This window comes from Diadema setosum, chromosome 13 (genome assembly GCF_964275005.1).
Source record: "Diadema setosum chromosome 13, eeDiaSeto1, whole genome shotgun sequence".
Lineage (NCBI taxonomy): Eukaryota > Metazoa > Echinodermata > Echinoidea > Diadematoida > Diadematidae > Diadema > Diadema setosum.
Window position 1 is genome coordinate 33,176,562 of NC_092697.1, and position 24,166 is coordinate 33,200,727.

A 24,166-nucleotide genomic window follows, 5' to 3' on the forward strand; every position below is an offset into this window, starting at 1 on the left:
GACCTGGTAAGCACCAGCACCAGCACAAACAATGAACTGGAAGTTGCTGATATTAGCACTCACAGCTGGTCAAAGGGTTGGGCTGGCTGATGGCAAACAAACAAACAAATAATGAAGTTATCTAAACAACATTTCCGTTAAGTAAAGGTAAGATATAATTCAGAGGGGCAAGATTCAGGTGTAGAGGGAGGCAAATTGAAGAAACTCACACCTGAACATTTCTGTTGATATAATTGCACGTAATTGCGACAAAATTTGATCTCAATACAACACCAGGACTCTGCCAACGTTAGATCACAGAGATACCTTGAACCGTTTGCAAGATATGAAGAAAAATTGCAATTCTAATATTTTCACTTGACCTTTGACCCTTGATCCCGTAGTCCAGAATCTTTCCTAGAGAGACTCTATCTGGCAGCACATATTATTATATATCAATGATTAAAGATTACCAAATCCACATAATTCTTGTGCCACCATGGGCTTCTTGTTGGATAGAAGTGTATTGTGACACCTGAGTGAGCTTGCTAACTTTACAACTAGGCCAAGTTTGGATAGATCACTGCTTACTGCTGAAAGGGCTTGGCAAGTTAAAGGGATGGTACAGTTTTGGATAAAATTGGGCTTAAGGTTTCCAATGTTTTTTGTGTTTATTTTGTGAAATAATGAGAAACATCTTTTGAAATATGAAAGAGTATGTAATCATATGAATTTGACAAAAAAGTTAATTCGACAAAAAATGGTTTTGAAATGGCTGAGATATCCAAAGCAAAGCAATCCTAATAAAAGGTGAGACCCACCTTTTATTAGGATCATTTTGTTGCCCCCGCCGAACGAGTTCGAGCAGGGGACTATGAAACGGGCTCCGTACGTGTGTGTGTCTGTGTGTCCGTCTGTCCGTCCTCCTCCTAGAATTGCCTGCTCTTTATTATTTCATCAAGTGTTTTTTTAAGTATTCTCGCAAAAAGTTACAAGCTGAATCCTTGCCTTAACCAATACTGTACCACCTTTAAAGCTGTGTGCCAGAGTCCATAAATGGTCAATGATGATTTCAACCTCTTATTATGCATCTGTTGGACTGATGTCCATGGTAAATGAGATTCCATCAGTGTTTGCAAGTTGCACTGAATGTAACCGCCATTAAAATATTGGTTGTCGTGTGCTGTCAAAAGCCTCATTTATAGATAAAATGGTTGGATGGAACCTTGTGTGTCAGACAGCTGATTATTAGAGAAGTAGGCCTACCGAATGTTCTGTTTTTTCATTTGTTTAACTTGTTCCATATGGAAGCCTGGTGGCCTGTGTAATAAGTGTATGGGGATTTCAGATTTCAGTATGGAATGGGTTAAAGGTTCTGGGATGGTGAGTGTTTTACACAGGTTGTCACTTTGACAGACTCTCTGTCTCTCTGTGTTGGTTTTTGTCGCAGGAGTTCGACTGGTGGGAGGGGCCAGTCGCCTTGAAGGTCGCGTCGAGATGTTCCTGAACAACCGGTGGTTCACAATCTGCGACAACACCTTCGACCTGCAGGATGCTCATGTTGTCTGTAGGCAGCTAGGGTTTGCCAGGGCCTCCTCTGCTCCGGGCGGAGCACGCTTTGGGCGGGGCACGGGGGGCATCATTTTTGACTTCTTGGACTGCACTGGTTATGAGAATTCCTTGCAAGAGTGCTTTTGGCCTGATTCCGAGCTTCCTACTCTGTGCGGACACGGTGAAGATGCTGGCGCAGTCTGCGTTCAGGCTACGACAGGTGACACAGACTAAATGCTCTTTCCCCAACACACAATGGAACAACATTGTGCTCCCAGTTACACATTATGAAGCAAACTTGTGCAATATACTGAGGAAATATCGTTTTTTTAAATTCCACTTCTTTGATTCGCTTGCTATTTGACTTGTTAGAGTTTGAAAATGTTGAACCAAGTTTTGCATGGGGCCAACGTTTAGACAAGGGATTCAGATGACAAGAAAAGCTTCCTTTTTTTTTTTTGGTTTTGTAAAACGTATTGTAAAATAAGATTATCAAGGAAAATTTTTTTTTCTCCGAAAAAACAACAACACCTGCCTAACAATTCCTCTTAAAGAAATATGAAATAAAAGGACTTCCTTCAAGTTTTGTGTGAAAATGATGAGATATAACGAAAATTGCTGACATCATTGTCATCATCATCAACATTTAGGGTCTATTTTTTTCAACTCTTTTGGAGTGGACAGTTCATTTCCTTGATGATTCACCTCGGTGGTATGCCATCAGTTGGGTCAATGTGGGTGATAATAGCTTCTCTTCTGTTTTCTTTGATTGTTTATTCCCATGTCTTGTGTGGTCTCCCACATTGATTCCTCCCAGTGACTGGAAATTTTGATATTCTCTTTGAGACAGTTTGTCTTTTCTGCTTCATCACTTGCCCTATCCTTAGCAGGCTTGTTGACTGGAGGTAGTTTCCATTTTTCTTTCTATCACATAGTGATGCCCTGCACATCCATCTGACCATCCTTACCGTATCTAAGCCTTTTCAAATAATTCTACACTGGACAATTCATTACCTACGCCTTACTACCATAGGTCATGCATTTCCTCACATACACATTATACGCCGTCCCTCTCACAGTTATTGGTGTTGCCCACGAAGTGAGGAAGGGCGAGAGCTCACAGAACTTCATCCAGTCACTCTGAATCCTTGCAGTCACAACAGTACTGCTTTTCAGCTCCTCTTGCAGCCAACATCAGAGAACTTTTGCTACGTGATGGGAAGATCAAGAGGACGCGTAAGCAATCAGCTGTGACAGTCCCCGTGCTTGGACTTCCATCCCCATTTCTAAAAAGCAGATTTGCTTTTCTGTGTGGATGCAGACGCAGCAATTTGGGATGATGTGTGAAACGTAAATCGTCCCGTGGTGTATGACCGACGCACACGTCAAGATCGCTGATTGGCTGGCTACTCAATCTCACCCAACATTGGGACTGGATGCTATTTCGGCCCGCGCAGCAATTTCGTTTTCCCCAGGATGGGAGATTTTTCAGATTCAAGCATGCCCTGAAGCAAATTTTACACATTTCATTTTCACAGTGGCCGTGTTGTGCTTGTGGAAGTTCTCTTTTACAATCTCCAAAGTTGCAGAACTTATCCACAGCCTCAAACTTCCTGCCCCGGAGTTCAAGTCCATTTGCAATTCCACTGGTACCTCTCTTCCATAGGCTTGCCACGTCCTGGCATCTCAGTCAGATAAGAATATCTTGCTTGCCACCTAAAGACTACCAGAGATTCTGCTACATCGATGGTGGATCCAGTTTGTACAATTATTGCATCTTAAAGAGTTTGCTCCAACACCTGAATAACAAATTTCACAAGGGTATTCTCCTGTTTTCTCTGTCTCACTTGCATCAAGCAGAAGATGTTATGACTTTGCACTTTCCAGCATTCAGTTTCAATCCCTTATCCTCCAAGGCAGCGTACCATGAAGATATCGTTACTCCTGTGCCCTACTCCATATTTTTAATGACTGCCTGGCGACCATGTGGAATGTCCGATTTTTGCTTTGTTTTTCTTTGACCTTTTTTCCCCCTGAAGTCTTGTGCAAATTTTAAAACTGAATTTTGTTTATACCAGACATACTTACAAGGGGGTCACTACAGTATGTCAATTAGTATGTGCACGTCATGAAAATTGCTCATTAGAGTGTAGTGTAATTGATTGTGGTGGCAGTTGTGAAGATCTGTCAGGTTCAAGGTGACAGGATACACATGATTATGTGAAAAGTAAATTTCAATTGTTCGAGTTTTGCGAATGCTTTTTCTAAAATGTCTAAATGGTTGAATTCAGCTTCTTTTTTTTTGTGTGCACTTTAGTTTGCAATTGAGATAAATGTAAAAAAATTCAAAGAACTGCATGAAATTTAATAGATTACATCCAAGAAGTTTGCTATATCAGGGACAATTGATGATATCAGAAAGTATGGCAGTACCCATAGGTCCTGTTAATATATTCTTTTACAGACATTTTCATTTTAGTATACTGTAGATCTGAATAGTGAGTATTAAGTAGAAAATTGCACAAGTACACACAAGAAGCTACTCATGTGTATTATCTTGATGCTATGATGGGTAGCTGAATGTATTTTTGTGTGTGCGTGTGTGTTACCAGAACCTGGGGTGAACATTAGGCTGGTAGGGGGCTCAAGTTCCTCCGAAGGCCGTGTGGAGGTCTTCCTCAACAACCAGTGGGGTACGGTCTGCGACGACAGCTGGGATATCTCCGATGCCAGTGTTGCCTGCCGTCAGCTTGGTTTCTCTGGTGCTGTGTCGGCCACAACGAGAGCCTCGTTCGGCCAAGGGTCGGGGCCCATTCTGCTCGATGACCTGGGATGCACAGGAAGCGAGTCATCCATTGACCTTTGCCCTCATCGCGGGGTCGGTTCACACAACTGTGGCCACCATGAAGATGCTGGAGCAATATGTTCGAGAGGTGGAGGTGACTCAGCATTTTCAAATTGTCATGTTGCAGCATTGCGTGGCAGTTGATGTGTGATCAAGTTATGAATGTCATACTGTAAAACGATGAATGTTCACATGCATTTTAACTTCCCAAATTTCACGACAGCCAAGGTTCGCGAAATTAACATGTCTTCCATTGAGAGTGACGAGTCATGATGCAATGCCACATGAATCAATTGTCTTCCTATCTGTGAGACAGCTCCAGTTTGACACATACTTCAAATATTTTTGAGTGGCGGCTTCGAGCATGGGATCAAAATGAATATTAAGACTGTTGATACTCCATTTCTCGAACCTCCTTGGTATGGCAGTACCTGTGGTTCCTTTCAACATATTCTTTTTTGCTCACATTTTTATTTTAGTATAATGTAGATCTGAATAGTGAGTATGAAGTAGTAAATTGCACAAGTACACACAAGAAGCTACTCATGTGTATTATCTTGATGCTATGATGGGTAGCTGAATGTGTTTTTGTGTGTGCATGTATGTTACCAGGACCTGGGGTGAACATCAGGCTGGTAGGAGGCTCAAGTTCCTCCGAGGGTCGTGTGGAGGTCTTCCTCAACAACCAGTGGGGTACGGTCTGCGACGACAACTGGGATATCTCCGACGCCAGCGTTGCCTGCCGTCAGCTCGGTTTCTCCGGTGCTGTGTCGGCCACAATGAGAGCCTCGTTCGGCCAAGGGTCGGGGCCCATTCTGCTGGATGACCTTGGATGCACAGGAAGCGAGTCATCCATTGACCTTTGCCCTCATGGCGGGGTCGGTTCACACAACTGTGGCCACCATGAAGATGCTGGAGTGGTATGTTCAGCAGGTAAGGAGAATCAGCATTTTGAAATTGTCGTGTTGCAGCATTGCTTGCAGGTAATGTGCGATCAAGTTATGAATGTCATACTGTAAAACAAAGAATATTTGTGTGCATTTTAATTTTGCAAATTTCAAGATAGCCAAGATTTGTGAAATTAAAATGTACGCAAAAGTTCCTCTGTCCACTTCATGCATTGAATATTAGGGTTAACTCGCGAAAATTTCATGCTGCAAAAGTATCATGTTTTTAACAGTATGCAATATTGGACTTTTTTTTTTCCAGGGTACTTTCACCCTAAAAACGTTTGAGTTGTGTGAAGTGCTCTTTAAAGCTACATACACCATGGATGTAAACATTTGCCTGAGCTAATTATCTGTATCTTAATGCTAAAGATTTGATAGAAAGACATCACCGACAAGGGAGCTTGATCACTGATATCACTGCAAAGGATAAGTTGCTACTTGTACTCATTTTACAGAAATTTAACAAGAGGAAATTGGTCTCGATTTTGCTCTTAAAGTAAGTTATGTCATGCTTCTCCCTATAGATTACCATTTAGAAATGATAAGATGTTGAATATGATATGATCAAAGCAGATAGATGTTTTTTGCCTTTTGATAGAGCTCTGCTTATATCCCCTGAAGACAATAGAATGTTTTTATTGCAACACAATCTCCAAACGTCCTTGGACTCAATTGTTGGAAAGACTTTTCCCCAAATAAATGAATACAATGAATATGAATACAATTAAACAAGCAGCAGTGATGACCATGACCATGATGATAACAACGACAATAACATGAACAGTAGCAACAAGAAGAAAGAAAGTGATATAAGGCCTCATTCCTGGGTTTCATGTAACCTGTTGAGGATGATGTGATTATGGTACATTAAACACACTTTTCCCATAGACACTTGCCGGTGTACTGTGTATCCCCCCCCCCCCCCCCCCCCCCCCAAAAAAAAAAAAAAAAAAAAAAAAAAAAAAAAAAAAATTACAATAGGTCCTTCTGCAACTATAACTTAAAAAAAGTGAATCAATCCAAATACAATTTCAGAGTATGAAGCTATAACTTATTACTCACATCTTACAGAAAATCCCATCTGATTTACTTCAGTAGTTAGAGGGAAATAAGGATCTTTGTAGAGCATGTCAGGAATCCCTTCTCTCCAAGTTCTGTCCATTGTGTTTGCACATAATGCAGTTCCATTTACACACATCAACATTTCTCTGTGACAACCTAACCAAATTGAATGGGGTTTTCTGCAAAACGTAGGTAAACTGTTGTATTTTTAGCTCACCTGAGCCTTCGGTGAGCTATTGCGATCGTTCTTCGTCCGGCGTCCGTTGTCCGTCATCCGTCGTGCGTCGTCCATCGTGCGTCGTGCGTAAACTTTTTACATATTCATCTTCCTCTTGAAAACCCCAGATCGATTTTCACCAAACTTGGCAGGTAGCATCCCGAGGGGGTTAGGATCTCAGTTTGTTAAAATGGGCACCCTGCCCCAGGGGCCCCAAACCCCCCAAAATTAAGGAATATTTAAAAATCATCTTCTCTAGAACCAGAAGTGATAAAGCTAAGATAATACTATGAGTTATCACATTGATAACTGTAGTTTCAAGTTTGTTCAAGGCGGAATCAGGGGTGCCCCCCTTGGGACCCAGCGAGGGTAGTGGGGAGGGGTCTTAATAGGGCCTAAATTGTACCTTTTCAGTTCCTTCTTGAGAATCCCATGACCAATTTTCACCAAATTTGGCAGGTAGTATCCCTAGGGGCATAGGATCTCAATTTGTTCAAATGGGCACCGAGTCCCACCTGGAGGGCCCAAGTGGCCCAAACCTCCCAAAATTAAGGAATCTTCTCTAAAATCAGAAGTGATAGAGCTAAGATAATACTAGGATTTAGTACGTTAATTAATGTAATTTCAAGTTTGTTTGAAGCAGATCTAGGGGTGCCCCTCTTAGGGGTAGGGGGAGGGGTGGGGAGGTCCAAATGGGGGCCTAAATTGTACAATCATCTTTTTGAAACTTCATGATGGATTTTCACCAAACTTGGCAGGTAGCATCCCTAGGGGGTTAGGATCTCAATTTAATAAAACGGACACCATATCCCACCCCCCCCCCGGGGCCCAGGGGGGCCCTCAATCCCCTAAAATTTAGGAATTTTAAAAAAATTGGGCCCTTATTGTACATTTTCATCTTCTACTTGAGAATGCCTGGTAAAATTTTGGTAGAGCTGTGAATAATTAAGATTAGTGACTGCATGTAAGGTGAACTTGCGATACTCAGGTGAGCGCTAGACCCGCGGGTCTGTCGTTAGACCCTGAAATAGCATTCAGACAGTTTAATCATATTGAAAGTTATTAGTGCGGAAATCCCTTTGTAACTTTTTTCTTGGGGACATACTGTATACTCGTGACTAGTCTCCAAAGGTGTGATAAAACACAGAAGAAGACCCCGATGCCAAAGCTGCCTCATACATACTTGACTTGTTCTTCTGCTTGATAGGAAACGCTGAAGTTCGAATTCGCCTGGCTGCCGGGCCCAGCTCTCACGAGGGGCGGGTTGAGCTCTTCATAAACAACCAGTGGGGAACCGTTTGCGACGACGGATGGGACATCAACGATGGCCATGTTGTGTGCAGACAGCTGGGTTTCGAGAGGGCTGTGTCGGTGTCGGGCACGGCCCGCTACGGCCGTGGCTCTGGCCCGATTTTCCTTGACGATGTCGGCTGTACCGGCAGTGAAAGCTCCCTCCTTCTGTGTCAAAACAGGGGAGTCGGCAGTCATAACTGTGGTCACAGTGAAGATGCGGGAGTTCTCTGCTCAGTCGGTAAGAGATTTCAGAAATCTAATAGGTCCTCGCCATCTGCAGATTCAACACCAAACACCAAATTTTCCTGTGGAGAAGGATTTTATTCATACAATTAATCCCTGTTTTTGTCATGAGAAATCTTGTTAATCAATCCAATTGTGAATTAGTCAGGGTTTTTTTTTTGTTGTTGTTTGCTGCACAATAAAACACATTCCAAGTTTCCTTGGAAAAGAAAATGTAGGGAAGAAAAAAACTTATGGATGAGCAGGACTTTATTACAGGGTTTGGTTTGAGTTATGATAGATGTATGTAAACAAAGTATAACTTGTAAGTCGTGAAGTAATTTATTGATTGATCAACAAAGGGAAACAAGTTCATGATTTGTTACTGCCATTAATCTGATGAAATTCCTTATATTGTGAGGATCAACATGATGAAGAGACAAAAATGCAGATGATGAGGTAGTCACATTTTCAATATTTTCTTTTATGATTACTTAGCTGTAGAGAAAAATAAGATAAAAGGATGCCAATGGACTATTTTCTAAAGACCAACTGTAGATTTGTTATATTCAAGGTATTAGTGATTGGTTTATGTTTGTAGATCCCATAGGATTTGACAATCGAGAATCATATTAAACCAGTTTTATTATATGCAGATATTTGTTACTTGTTCAGTCTCAAACCTACATGTATGCTTGTGTCCTTGCTTACATCTTTCTTTGGTGATACAGTGTACATGTTGGTGTCTTTGTATCAATCGTGCACTTTGTACCTGTGGTTGTCTTGCTAATGAGCAAAATAGCAGAATCACTGTAAATGCTGAGTAAAGCACAGATGGTGTTTTGGCATTCCAAGTGAGGAGAAACTTGGCAAACTTTTCATTTCATACATTTTTGTTGTTCGTTTGGAATGCAGGCATGTCCCCCGCGAGCATCCGGCTGGTTGGGGGTGCAAGTGAGCTGGAGGGCCGTGTGGAGGTGCTGTTGGGAGGTGCCTGGGGCACCGTGTGCGATGACTCCTGGGGGCTAGAGGACGCCAATGTGGTGTGCCGCCAGCTGGAACTCGGACCGGCCACACGGGCCTGGAGGCAAGCCCACTTCGGCCGGGGAACGGGAAGCATTCTTCTGGACGATGTCCAGTGTAACGGCGACGAGGAGACAATCGCTGCTTGCCCTCATGGTGGTATTGGCAGACACAACTGTGGTCACCATGAAGACGCTGGTGTAACATGCACTCGATGTAAGCTTAATGGCTGGATTCGATGTACTGTCTCCAGAGTTGATAAACTAGAACATACAGCAAACAAGCCAAACACCATTTCCTGTATGGGTGATGGGGCATATACCTGTGTATTTGAAAGGTTTCCAAGAAGTATGAAGGAAAATCTGTCCTTCTTTATTATTTCTTAAAAAGAACTTTGCAAAACGAAATTATATACAGGCTAAATCGTGTTTATGTGCCATTCATTTTCTTTCAAATCTATATGTTTAACAATATGTACAAGGAAATGTTTGTATCTATGCATATATTTATGTAAAGTGTAGATGACATATATATTTGTCTGTGCTGTCGTTTTCATGTACGTGCCAAAGTCAGTGTTTTTCATGATTTAGCCAATAGATGGTGACATTACTTGTACTCAGCAAAGTGAATTTGCCATTATTGTCAGTTACCATATGGCCTACGTGTATCTCTTGAGGCTAAAGCAAGAAAAAAGCCCATGGGGGGAAATGAGAGGCACAGATTTTGAGATGTCTTCTGTTGCCATGGTTTCTCCTCAGCGTTTGGCGAGATCCGTCTCGCAGGTGGCTCAAGGCCCAATGAGGGGCGCGTGGAGGTCCTCTACCGTAGCAGGTGGGGCACAGTGTGTGACGACAGCTGGGATATCCGGGATGCAAGTGTCGTCTGCAGACAGCTTGGGTGAGGGAGCTATGTCTTGATGATATTTTTGCTGTTTTCTCATCAGTGTTTTTTTTTCCCTCTCCTCTGGGGTTGTGGTTTACTTGAGCATTAGTACTGTAAGTGTTAACAGTAAGCATATTTTGATTAAATGCCTGGTCCCAATGGCATTTATGAAGATTTGTGTATGAATTGCACACAGAGTTGGTTTATATTCACTAAACATACCCTACATTCGTGAAACATACTTGTATGATTCGACAGACCTCCGCACACATCCGCAGTTATCTGCAGAGGCACGTTTTTCCGTTGCCAGGATTTTTGAGCTGCACAAAATTTTGGTTGCGGATGTCTAGGGAATATAAACCAATTTTGTGTGCAATTCATACGCAAGTCTTCCCAAAACACCATTGAGACCGAGCCTTAAAGCCATGTGAAATTTTTCTTCTGCTATCATCCTTTGTCTATAGAATTGTACTAACGCTGTGAAGAATGGCCATAACTGAAGACCTTGCAGCAACAGTTTAAAAGATTGCAATATGGATTAATGTTGTAGCAGAAGAAAATAGACGAGTACGATCAGATTTGACCTGATATTGCTTTCACTTCCTCATTCAGCTTTGGCGATGCGGTCTCGGCGACCAGCTCTGCATCCTTTGGCCCGGGGACCGGTGACATCGTGCTGGATGATGTGAACTGCGAGGGGTCGGAGGGAGAACTGGTAGACTGCTCCCACTCGGGCCTCGGAGTGCATAATTGCGGCCACAGCGAGGATGCGGGCGTCGTATGCGATCTCAACGGTGAGTTTCTGTGACTTTTCCACAAGTTCTATTCTTTCGTTGCTGATTGGCATATCTGTCGATTGGCAAAGTTGACTGGAAACTAATTGTCATCTAGTAGTGATTTTGTTGCCATGTGGCACATCATCGCTGGGGCGACAAGACCTCGTATCTACAAATGGAAAATATTCAGGAGAGCCAAAAAACACGGCAGCCAAAGCACTAGAGTGAATGGGAAAGCCTTTCCTTTGACATGCTGTGATGGCTTCATTTTTGGATTAAGACTGTTGGAATTTGGACAGGACATCACTTAACCCATTATTTGACCATTAATCTTAAACAGTCATTTTCACTAAAATTTCAGATACAAGGTCTTGTCACCCCAGTTGCTTCCAATCATGCTAACATTGAAACATTGTTTCCATGGAAGACTCAGATTGTCATACTGAGACTCCTATGATATGATTATGTTTGCAGTTCGTCTGGTGAACGGCTCGAGCCCGAACAGGGGAAGGGTGGAAGTCCTGCACAACGGCCAGTGGTCAACGGTGTGCGACGACCAGTGGGACATCAACGACGCCAGAGTGGTGTGCCGTCAGCTTGGCTTTCCCTCGGCCGTCCAGGCCAAGGCGGCCGCGGCCTTCGGGCGGGGCACTGGTGCCATAGCGCTGGACGATGTCCAGTGCACAGGAGAGGAAGAGAGGCTGGCGGAGTGCTCTCATGGTGGGCTCGGGATTCACAACTGCCAACACAGCGAGGATGCAGGTGTCATCTGTGACGTCAATGGTAAGCACGAGATACCTAGAGACCATACTCATGCTCAACCACAACTATTTCATCCAGAGTTATTAGGGACATTCTAACCAGCACTGGTCATTTCTATTCATCAATGGCCTTATTATAAATTAGATTTAGCATTCAATTAATTTCCCTTAGAACAGGAGCAAAAAATCTTCCAGTAAAAGGACATCAGACAGGATGACAAGCCTACTCATATAAAAAGAAATGATGTGATAGTCCATTTTGAAGGCTATAATAAGGCCATTGCGATTATGTAAGAAATATTGACACAATGTGATTTGTACTCTTGTGACAACTAGTGGTGGTGTGTCCATTGCACTTAATCAGCCACAAGTGCAGGACAAGTCTAAAATAGTGTATATCAAGTGAGCAAGTCCTTTTTTAATTGTGACATTACTAATCTGTTCCAAAACTAAACGAGACATATTCCAACTGACCCGTCCTTGTTGCTTGCTTTCAGTGAGATTACAGGATGGACGTTCGAGGGCGGAGGGGAGAGTGGAAGTGTACTATGACAGTGAGTGGGGCACAGTGTGTGATGACCACTGGTCAGTTGAAGACGGGACGGTCATCTGTAACAGCCTCGGATTTGGGGATGCAGTCGCAGTCACTGCGCGTGCAAGGTAAAACTACAGCTGTAGTCTCTCTCTTACGTATAGATTTTATCCACCAGGCTGCATTTCACTACATATACATGCAAAATACAGCCACATTCATACTACATGTGTAAGCTCCCTATCCAATAGGCCTACTGATTTATATATCAGAGCAAAAGATAGGCATGGTTGGTTTAAGTATTTAGTTTCTTACTCAAGGACTGAAGTGCTTTGGCTAAGGGTTGAACCCTTTACCTTTGTAACAAATGCACAATGGGCAATCCACTGGACTGCAATATGTTCACATAGTCAAACCTGTCTACAATTACTCCTGAAGGAAAACAAAGAATGTGGGCATTACGTACAGATGGCGGTTGTACACAATTGGTGTGGTAGCCATTGTTTATACATAATGTATATTCAATGCCCCATGTTATCACATGTAAACCACAGTAATGCATAACATGCATACACCTACATCATACATACAATCTTATGTTAGCAGTTGCTCTACTCTGTCAAACAATCACAGGTTGCCATGGTTATGAACACCTTTAATTTGTTTGATGCAATGGCCAGCAAAATTATAGTTAACTGATTACTCTGCCACCTGGCACTACTTGGTGGTTACTGTCCACAGTATTCAGTCATTTGGCCGAAATGAATTCACTGAAATCTGTGGTCACTAATCATATCAGGCAGGTAGTCACTGCTCTAAACCAAATATTTTTGGGGCGTGAAATTTTTGCAATTTTGTGAGGAACCAGGATTCCCTGAGGTAGAATGCACCTGACGGTTATTGTCTACATATTGCATTGAATGCCAGTTGCAATGAATTAAAGTGTCATGCCACAAAAAGAGTCATGGGCTCCAAATTTGCAAAAGTTTCATGCCATGAATGTTTCTGGTTTTTACAGTATACACAGCTTCCGAACTACAAATTTGCTTTTTTGCTTGATCTTTGTGTGTGTGTGTGTGTGTGTGTTGTGTGTGATTTTAACGTGGTAAAGTGTGTGCCAGTGGTCATTAAAGACAGGTGGATACTAAATTTTTTTAATTTTTTTTTGTGACCGTGATACTGTTGTCTTTTTGACCTCAGGTTTGGAGAAGGAACGGGACAGATCTTTCTTGACAATGTAAATTGCAGTGGGTCAGAGAGCAGCCTCCTAAACTGCTCCCACGCTGGGATCGGGATCCATGACTGTGACCACGATGAGGATGCTGGCGTCATCTGTGGAGTCCCAAGTAAGTTGACATCTGACCTAATCTGATAGCTCTTTCAGAAAATAGGAAAAACTCATTATTGACTCGGTTGACCCATTTCAACTTTTTTGAGTCCTCACGTAAAATCAAGGGGTGCGACTTTTTGTTCCTTTTGTGACGCAAGATCACAAATAGTAGACATTTTACCAAAGTTGGACACAAGATAAGAAGGTGTGGGATTTTAAAAGTTTCATACGTTTTCACCAAATACACTCAAACCAGGCGATAGTGCCATTGCCACAAAACTCTCCCATTCGCTTACACACAAACATTGTAAAAGTCATGTCTGTGGTGGAGATTACAGCAACTGCAACCGCTTTTCCCGTAAAGTCATCCTTGCTTGATTAGTTCAGGTGGTGATATTTCCCAATCTTTGCCAATACCAGCATGCTGTTGTGACTAATATCACTGACTTCTGAAAGCATGGGGAAAAAGTTGCATAAAAAGAAGAAGAAAAGTGAAAAATGCCTGTTTTCATAGAATGATTTCATATTGAGGATGTGCATATGGCTCTGATGGTAATAAATGTTCTTCATATGCTTGTGTGACATTATTTACTGTGCTAAAAATGTGCCATTCAGAGACACACAAATTTACTGTGCACTCACTGATAAACGACTAAAGCTGTTCCTCCACTTTCCATCAGATACGATCCGTCTGGTTGGTGGGCGCTCCAAGTACGAAGGCCGCGTCGAGGTTTTGCAGAACGGGGTGTGGGGCACCGTCTGCGACGACCATTGGGACATCGACGATGCCACTGTCGTCTGCGGCGAGCTGGGCTTTGTGGGTGCCCTGGAAGCCACGAGGGCGGCAAGCTTTGGCCAGGGCACGGGGCCCATCCTGTTTGACGACGTGCGCTGCAGCGGACGAGAGTTACACCTGTCTGAATGCGGCCACCGTGGTACTGGCATCCACAACTGTCAGCACATGGAAGATGCTGGGGTCATCTGCCAGGACATCAGTGAGATTTGAAAACTTGTCACATTTCTTTTTCTTTTCCCACAACAACAACAATGACAACAGGAACAACAGCAGCAGCAGCAACAACAACAGCAACAACAGCAACAACAATTACTACAACTATGACTACTACTTCAACAACAGCAGCAAAGCAACAACAACAATGACAGCAGCAGCAACAACTACACTTACAAATTCAACTACAACTAAAACAACACAGCAACAACAACAATGACTTCAACTACAACTACAAAAACTACAACATCTACTACAACAACTAATGCATCTACTACAACTACTAGTACAACTACAACGTCTACAAATACCACAACTACTACAACTACTACAACTGCTACTTCTTTTACTCCTTTTACTACCTGTCCTATTAATGTAACAACAGTCGATGTGTCATTCAGAAGAAGTAACGTGAATGGTAAACATGAAATCATGAAGGTGTATACACTTTAAAGGCAATGCTTGTAAGGAATAGAGATATTGGAAGTGGCAATTTTAATAACTGTCATCATAAATACATCTTAAGTAGTGATTCTTTGAAAGCAGAACTTCCCAAGTGATAGACACAATTTTTTAAAATTATTTTTGTAATGTTTCATTGACAGCTGAGGTCCGGCTTGTCAATGGTTTAGCGCCAAATGAAGGTCGGGTGGAGCTCAAATATCAGGGTCAGTGGGGCACCGTCTGCGACCAGTCGTGGGACATTGACGATGCCGCGGTGGTGTGCCGGGAGCTGGGATACCCGGGGGCGGTAGCGGCCAACAGGGGAGCAGCTTTTGGCCGCGGCATTGGCACCATCTTCCTCAGCAGCATGCAGTGCACCGGACACGAGGGATCCCTGTTGAACTGCCCCCATCCCGGCATTGGCATCAACAACTGTAACCATGGCAATGATGCAGGAGTGGTTTGCAGACCAAAAGGCAAGTCAGAAGCTGGTGTCTGTTTGTAGTCTTTATTATTATTATTATTATTATTATCATTATTATTATTATTATCATTATTATTATCATTATTATTATTATTATTATTATTATTATTATTATTATTATTATTATTATTATTATTATTATCATCATTATTATTATTATTACTATTATTATCATTATCATTATTATTATTTTCATTATTATTATTATTATTATCATTATTATTATTATTATTATTATTATTATTATTATTATTATTATTCATATTATTACTATTATTTAGTCATTCATTCATTTATTCCTTCATTTGTATATTCAATTATTTTTATTTTCTCTTTATTTATACATTTTTTAAAAAAGAAATATGGATTGTAATTCTCAGCCAAGCAAGACAGAGATAAAGATACATACTGCTCATATGAGAACAAAAGTTCTTTCTCAGCTCAAAACACTGGTTATGGTGAACACAGAGTGGTGAGGAAGAAATGGGTTCTCTTGAACTTCATATTTCTTTTCTAGGTGGACTATGGCTTCACTAGTGGATCATAGTAGTTTATTGTTAATTACCCGCCAGGAATTCTGTATTTGTGTGTATGAAAGTGTGTATACAATATGCATATACATGTATGCTTGCAACTGTGCATCAAAGTCAATTCAAAATTACACAGATACTCTTTAGAAGAGACTCTTGCAGTCAACCATGCAATTAGCCTGTTGAGGACTGTTTGATTTTGCTACAACATGCATTTTCCATAGCCACCTGCCCGAGTATACTCGCAACTCGTCCTCAACGGGTTAAGGAGCAAATTTTTCTGGTGCAGAAACTGCAAAATTTCTAATGGTGGTTAGGCCCGTTCATAAAGGGCATGTAGTGTTTTCACAGTAACATTAAAATTTATTCAAAAAAGAACACACACACAAAAAACAAACAAACAAACAAACCAACAATCAACAGTCTATGTCGGCAAGAAATCATCCCATTGGAATGTTTCGTGTAAGAAATGATGATAAAAGGTTGTGATTTGGTAGTCTGCAGAGTTAAAGATTTTCAATTGGGCATTCAGCTGTGCTAAAAAAAGTTAACATCTATTTTAACAGAATCATTTCGGGTTTGTACTTGTTTTGTCTTCAAAATCCAGATGTAAGCCACAAAAATATTGAATACAAAGTTTCTTTTGCTTGAGTTGCACATGTTCTGAATTTCCGAGGCTATTGGTTAATACAACAACAGATATTGTAGTTAAATTTTGTTGGCATGAATCCAGTAACTTAGTTCCTAAATGAACTATACTGATCGATAACCTTATTTGTTAGTAACTGAGACATCCTTGCTTTTGTCGTTACCCCAACACAGTGCGTTTGGCTGGTGGCAGTGAGGTGAATGAGGGGCGTGTGGAAGTCTTCATGAATGGATTGTGGGGTACAGTGTGCGACGATGGCTGGGACGTTCATGATGGCGATGTGCTTTGCCGTCAACTTGGCTTTGAGGGCGCTGTTGATGTGGTCCCCAGCAAGGTATTGTATGCTCTCATCACTGTGTTAACCCTTAAAGGACAAGTTCACCTTCATAGACATGTGGGTTGAGTGAATGCAGCAATATTAGTAGAACACATTAGTGAGAGTTTGAGAAAAATCGGACGATCTGTTATCAAGTTACATGTATGAATTTTTTAAGTTTCTGCTTAGTCACGGCTGGATGAAAAGACTACTATAGCTTGTGATGTCACTTGTGTACAACGATATAAAGAAAGAATAAAGAAAATTCAACATATTTTCAGTTTTATCGCATAACAAAAGAACACTCGAATTCTCTCTTTCAGAAGGCAGGGTGAATAATATTACCCTTAATACACGTCAGTAACAAGTCGAAGAAATGTGCACTCTATTCAAAAAGTAAAGTTTTGTGAAATGCTCTTTTTATTTTCCTTATATCGTTGTATGCATGAGACATCATACACTGTAGTAGTCTTCTCATCCAGCAGTGACTGCGCAGATACTTAAAAAATCCATAACTTTTGAATGGATTGTCCGATTTTCCTCTTATACCTTTGATGTGCCCAGGCGTTTAGCTTAAGTTACTTTTTTCATTGGAATTCAGTAATCCACCCAAACTTGTCTGTTAGCAAGCCCTCTCAGGTGTAACAATGTGCCTCAGTTTAAAGGCATTATTTACCATGTGCAGATGAAACAAAAACCCAGCTTTAGTGCTTCAAAATAGTTCTAAGATGTGAGTTTTGGATAGAAACAGCCAATGTAGAAATGTTAATCAGTATAAATAGTGTTAAGTTTTGTTAAATACAAATGTGAACAATAGTTAGAATAAAATTGTTTCCACAATTAACCATGTGCTGTTATAGTTTATTGAGAAAAATAATGATATCTCTTTATATTTCAGACTTTATTGCAAAATCTTTATATGGTATGATGTTTTGTGAAACAACTGATCTACACATTGTATATCAAATGTGTTAATGCAAACATTTTTAAATGGCTGCTCCCAATGGTAAATAGTACCTGTGACAGGAAGGCCATTGTGGCACAATGGGGGTCAGGAGATTAGGTAATCTACTTGTGTTCATTGACAACAAGGTCCCAGACACACCGTGTCAATAGGCAAACAAAGTACTCCATTGTGCTTGCCAGCCACAACGACAAATGCACTGGAATGAGGAATAAGGTTTCTATCATTGTGTATTTGTGTTGTTGCGGGATATCATTGAGTTTTGTGTTCACAGTGTTAAAGTTTCATCATCACATTTCACTGTGATAACAGCGAGGGAAAAAGGTTTGATGATAATATATTGCAGGACTGATGCTGAGAAATCTGCATTATAAAGCAACTTGTTTTAATAAATTAGGGGAAAAGTGATATTCTCTCTCAGAAATCAAAGGGTAGATGTTGTAATTACCTCTTGTCCAAATTCTGCAGTCCAAGACTGCATTGAAATTCAAAGTTTCATGACTTTTGGGTGTAATGAAGTATTTTGTGAAGATATGTGACCCGCGACAACGGTTTCAGGCAAAAGTCGCAAGAGCAAATTCCCTCCTAGCCGGGGTACAAAGATTTTGACCATTATTTTTGTCGATTTAGGTTTTTTGCAGAAATCGAATCTTTGATATGTTTTCTACATCTACACTAAATTTCAGAGCATAAGACTAAGTTTTTCCTATCGAAAATGGAATTTTAAGCACCCTATGTTGGATCACACTCGTCAGTTTCGAGCTTCTTTCGAACGCCGCGCCAATATCCCCAGCGTTGCTACGGCGCAGGGTCTCGCATGCGATTGGCTGGTGCGTCGCATACATTTACATAATTCGGCTTTCGGAGACACCAGTTGCAGCGTTTGGGGAATGCTTTATCCACGCGTGCACGATTACATGCTCCATTGTTCTTGCTATAGTGGTTTATTATACGCTCGCTCTGTAGTGCGTGCTCTTCTTTTGGCTTTCTATCCAAACTATTCTACCGCAATGTTCGACAACGGAAGTGAAACAAAAAATCATGAAGCATGACATAATCATGTGAAAAGAAAACTAAATATTCTCAAATTTGTCTACTTGTACATGTAGTAAAAATTATGACAGCAGACTGACTCAATGGAAGGTGTGAGAGGAAAGGAGTGGTCACATGTGACCAATTATATTCAAATATTACACGTTAAGATCGCACCAAACTAACGAGTCATGTTTGTTTGTTTGTTTGTTTAAATTTAATTAGCACCATCGAACAAAGCAGCATATGCATGTCTTGTAAAAGCAAAACAAACAGGAAGCGTGACCCTTGCCAGCACTAGCAATTTTCTGCCTTCAAAAGGGTCACCATTGATAAAGACAAATAAATCACAAACGTGATTTGTAAATGTGTGGATTTGCCCGCTCCTGTTACATGTACACGTTCATGGCATGTGGATGTTATTGCGTAAATGCGTGCACCATATACACTTGTACGTCGACACATGTGTACATGTACACCATACGTGGAATTATCGTATTCGCCATCTTGAAAGACGTACTGGTAAACAAAGCTCCGAGGAAGGTGCCCGGGAAATTTGACTCTCTCAGTGAGCCAATCAGAAGGCGATGTGGTTGCTAGAGGCGGGGCTTAACCTCGATTGGCACTATCGTACGGATGGGTGATTCTCACCTCGCATCGCCGCTTGGACATTGTCTTTGAGAAAGAGGTGAATTTTCAAAGCCCGTTTTCTCGCAATTTTGTCAGGCTAACAACTTAAGAAGTGCATTTTATTTCTCTTTCTATGCCCACTTATGGTGCCGAAGAATACAAGTGTTTTATATCAATGAAAAGCTTAGGAAATGGGCAATGTGATTCAGTGAAAAAATGAATTTTCAAAATTCCCGACTTTTGCCTGAAACCGTTGTCGCCGGTCACATATTTTAAATCGCCCTACTGTGTCAGTGTATCTAATCTTTCAGTGAATGAAATCGAGAACTCCATATATTTGAAACCGAAGTGTTGATGAGTGCATGATGATGATGTAACAAAAGAAACGATTCTGTACTTTGTCGCAGGATGGTTTTGGTTCTGGTTCGGGGCCGATTCACATGTCAACCGTGAGTTGTTCCGGTTTGGAGTCTGAACTGGGCGACTGCTACCATAGTGTTCTCGGACGTCATTCCTGTAACCATGGCAGGGATGCAGGGCTTATCTGCTCAGTCCCAGGTAGAAAATGATAAATTTGTGTGTGTAAATGTGTTTGTGTGTGAAACATTTAATAAAATGAATAATGCCTCCATCATTTTAGTTGGATTTTTTTTTTTAAATCTTTTGAGATTTGTTGAATTGAATGAAATGGTGTACTCTCAGTCATTATTACTTGTATACCTGTACTGGTAAAATGAATTTGGTGAGCCACTAGCTTGAATCATTCTGTTTTTGCTGTATTTTTTTTTTGTTTTTAGCATTTCTTCACATTCTTCCCTTTCTCTTTTCTCTCCTCTTTTGTTCTCTATGTCTTATATGACAGTGTTTAGTAGAGGTAACACCTAGAAAGGCATTATACACGATAAAATTTTTTAGATATAAGCAGACATCCTTTAAAACACATCAGACCAGAATATGATGTGGTCCAAAACACCTTTGGAAACTGATATGCTTAACCTTGTGTGTTGAAAACTGATGCAGACCTTTCTGAAGTGTCGATGATTGTGAATGGGGCCTTGCAAGAAATTCAACCTATAAACACACCTATTCTTTGAAGGCTTCAAAGAGAAGAGCATGCAGCCACTCAAGGGTCAATAGGCGTGGTCAGACTGGCAAAAGATCGAGAAGTTTAAGATCGCAAAGTTTGGGCCATTGGTACGTGCGCAAGCAAGAGTGCGCCGTCCGACGGCTAGGGATTATGACGTAACAATGCACATCTGTACATGACAATGGCCTCGCGCTTTGGAGGCACCGCCCGCAAACAGATCAAGAAGTTTCGCGGGTAGTTTCGCTGGAAGTTTGTAGTCACACTGGCAAAACTTCGAGATCTTAAAGATCGCGATCTTAAACTTCTCGATCTTTTGCCAGTCTGACCGCGCCTAATATCTGTGCACTACTGTAAAAGTGGAAATTCTCGTGGTGTTGACATTTTCATGCATTCCGCGCAACCAGAAACTAGCGCAAAAATAAAAGTACACAAATATTTTTGCCTGCCATATGTTCCAGTAGTTAAGGTCTTGATTCCGCGGAATTAAAAACACACGAAATTCTTCTTAAAATTAGTTGCGCGAAAATATCCACTTTTACAGTATCATGTTGTAGGGTAACATAGGAGATTCAGGAAGCCCCACTTACCTGTATACTCATGGGCATATCGTCGCTGGAGTGACAAGACCTTGTATCTGCAATTTTGGCGAAAATGACTTTTTTTGATTAATGGTCAATTAATCGCTTAAGTGATGTCCTGTCCAAATTCTAGGTGTTTTAACCCAAAAATGAAGCCACCACGGCATTTTCAAGGAAAGACTATCCCATTTGCTACAGTGCTTTGGCCGCCATGTTTTTTGGCTCTCCTGAACATTTGACATTTTGTAGATACGAGATCTTGTCGCCGCAGCGACGATATAGTGCTTTCCTAGATTACAATACTTTTTATCAAACATTGGAATTATGTGTAGGTTTACCGATTTGTGTTGATAGCTGCAGTCATGGAAAGTTAAGTGAGTTGATACGAACCTCAGAAGAAGAAAGCAGAACAATTCTAACTCGTTGAGGACGGTTTGATTTTGCTACAACACGCATTTCCCATAGACACCTGCCCAAGTATACTCGTGACTTGTCCTCAATGGGTTAAAGACAGAGTGGTCAAGTCGCCTTGGTTCTGTGTGATGCTCCCTGAAAACCTTGTTTCACAGTCCAGAAATGAAAATATGAAGTTAACCCATTCCCTATGGGAACCTGGTGGCCCTGTATTAAGTTTATAGGGATTTCAGAATTCAGTATGGAATGGGTTTAGTTATAAAATACCTGGGCACATAAAGAATTATTAATGATGATTGACTGGAATAAGAGATTCCGAGTCTTGATTTCTAGTCTTGATTCCCTCCATCATATCCTTCCCTTGAACAGTGCGCCTTGCCGATGGTAGCACAGTGAACGAGGGGCGATTGGAGGTGTTCGCCAATGGCGTGTGGGGCACCGTCTGTGACGGTGACTGGGACGTAGATGATGCTGCTGTTGTCTGCCAGCAGCTAGGATTTGGACCGGCTGTGGAAGCAACTGGTGGGGCAAGGTTTGGCCAGGGAAGGGGCCCCATCGTCCTCAGTGGTGTCGAATGTGATGGTGAGCACAAATTCAGATATTTTTGTCAAGTCTTCTGTTCGATCTTGACATATGTCCATATGTATAAGTTGTATATTGTACATACATTTTGTACATGTGTAGATGTTTATACAAAGGAAGTTGAGCTAACTTGAACGATATACAGTGACTTCTTTGCTTGCCTTGTTTTGTTTTGTTCTTGTGAATACAATGCAATGTAAATATGTTATGATCCGGGGCAGTTGGAGTTAAAACTTTCATGCTCATACACTATGTGTACTGCAACTCTTGTTCAGTTATTATACCAGATAGATTATAACTACTATAGCTACTTCAAGGGTAAATTTAATGCATTGTCATATTGTAACATTTTCGCGATGAAGGACAAGGTAAACTGTTGTTCCCAAGGGCACTGTCATACTCGAATGCACTGCTCTATTGTCAAGGGACTTGAATCAAAGATCTGAAGCTTGGACACCTAATGGTCTTAACCACTGTGCCAAAACAACTCAGTAGCCGAAAGTCCTCAAGTAAGGGGCTTGTATGTGATCGTTAAACACTCCTGTACTGTCTTGACAAAACTCAGCAGACCAGAGTCCTATGTGTGAAGATGAAAACACTCATATCTGTGACTAAATGTTGATTGATATTTTGTCAGGTTCCGAAGCCAGCATCATGGAATGTGAGCACAACCAGCTGGGAGTGAGCAACTGCAAGCATGATGATGATGCTGGTGTGATCTGCCGAGGTCCAGGTAGGCTCTCAAGACACTTCTTACGACAGTCCATTATGATGAATGTCTAGATAGATTGATGAGGGTGAAATGTCAAGATTAAAATCTTAAATGATGCTGTCGTTTGGATGATTGAAACAACATACATGGATATGTATACAGACTTTTGGTGAGGTTGGATTCAAAGTTGAATGTGCAAATCAGGTTATTTTAGGAATGGCATGGATTTGTTACGGTTTTTGTGGGCGAATGGAATAAATGTCAATTGAACTGAACTGAAATGGACAGTATACAGAAGAGCAGGGAAAACATTCTTAGAACACTGTCGATGCCATTCCTAAAATTACCTGATATGCCACAAAAGTTATTAACATTTCTCTCCACCCCCACCCCCCTCCCTAACAGAGGCAATCCGCCTTGTCAACAGTGTGGAACAAGACCCCAACAAGGGTCGTTTGGAGGTGTTCCACGAGGGTGCCTGGGGCACGGTGTGCGACGACAGCTTCGACATGGTGGATGCCATGGTGGCCTGCAGGCAGCTGGGGTTCCTGGCGGCCCTCGCTGTGGTGCCTGGGGCCTTTTATGGGGTGGGTACTGGCCCAGTACATCTCGACAATGTGCAGTGCAATGGGGATGAGGACTTACTGATAGATTGTCCCCGCAGTACGCTGGACAGACGCAACTGTGGACATGATGAAGATGTCGGGATTGTCTGCTTTGCTACAGGTAAGATGATTTAATAATATTGACAGAAGTTTTCCCTGCATTTTTCAAGGGGTTGCATAATTCCGTCATAGAATTTACATATGACTTCAAGTGCGCTGTCAAATCTCATTCAACTTGGCTTGAATAGGCAGAGGAAAATCAGAATGAATGTATGGGAAAGTTTAAAATCAGACTTGAAATGGGGCAGATGTCGAATTTAAAGTGGCACATGCATTCAAAAGATAGTGATATTTGTAGATTAGATTAACTGATAATGTTGCTTAACAAATCTCACGTAACCTATCACGTAAATCTTCCCTGAATCCCTGTTGTTGTTTTTTTATGTGGCATCAAAAATTGTATCCTTCACATAGATGCTTGTTATCTTGCAATGATTCTAAGGCTTGAGATTGCTAAATAGTCTGCTAATATAAAAATCCGTAGATATTTTGTGCACAAGCCAATGTGAAAATTGTGAATTTATAAAGTCATCACCTCAGCTAATTTGAATATGTATGTGGTTGCGACCTACATATATGTACCTATTTTGATGAAAAAAATGAAACTGTGAATTTCCATGAGTTTCTTGTATCATGCTCTAGCTACA

General features: G+C 41.3%; 1 protein-coding gene across 1 annotated transcript in view; it reads left to right on the forward strand.

Moving 5' to 3' along the window:
• The window catches only part of LOC140237277 (scavenger receptor cysteine-rich domain-containing protein DMBT1-like), a 41,218-nt gene that overhangs the window by 7,912 nt on the left and 9,140 nt on the right, over nucleotides 1-24,166 (forward strand). Inside the window, exons 4-20 of the mRNA XM_072317222.1 lie at nucleotides 1,433-1,750; nucleotides 4,143-4,469; nucleotides 4,988-5,308; nucleotides 7,812-8,135; nucleotides 9,035-9,358; nucleotides 9,901-10,039; nucleotides 10,637-10,818; nucleotides 11,275-11,583; nucleotides 12,059-12,221; nucleotides 13,294-13,439; nucleotides 14,104-14,418; nucleotides 15,038-15,352; nucleotides 16,713-16,873; nucleotides 19,889-20,039; nucleotides 21,930-22,142; nucleotides 22,780-22,875; nucleotides 23,260-23,580. Coding sequence (XP_072173323.1) covers nucleotides 1,433-1,750; nucleotides 4,143-4,469; nucleotides 4,988-5,308; nucleotides 7,812-8,135; nucleotides 9,035-9,358; nucleotides 9,901-10,039; nucleotides 10,637-10,818; nucleotides 11,275-11,583; nucleotides 12,059-12,221; nucleotides 13,294-13,439; nucleotides 14,104-14,418; nucleotides 15,038-15,352; nucleotides 16,713-16,873; nucleotides 19,889-20,039; nucleotides 21,930-22,142; nucleotides 22,780-22,875; nucleotides 23,260-23,580 — 4,125 coding nt within the window. The remainder of the gene's footprint in view (nucleotides 1-1,432; nucleotides 1,751-4,142; nucleotides 4,470-4,987; nucleotides 5,309-7,811; nucleotides 8,136-9,034; nucleotides 9,359-9,900; nucleotides 10,040-10,636; nucleotides 10,819-11,274; nucleotides 11,584-12,058; nucleotides 12,222-13,293; nucleotides 13,440-14,103; nucleotides 14,419-15,037; nucleotides 15,353-16,712; nucleotides 16,874-19,888; nucleotides 20,040-21,929; nucleotides 22,143-22,779; nucleotides 22,876-23,259; nucleotides 23,581-24,166) is intronic.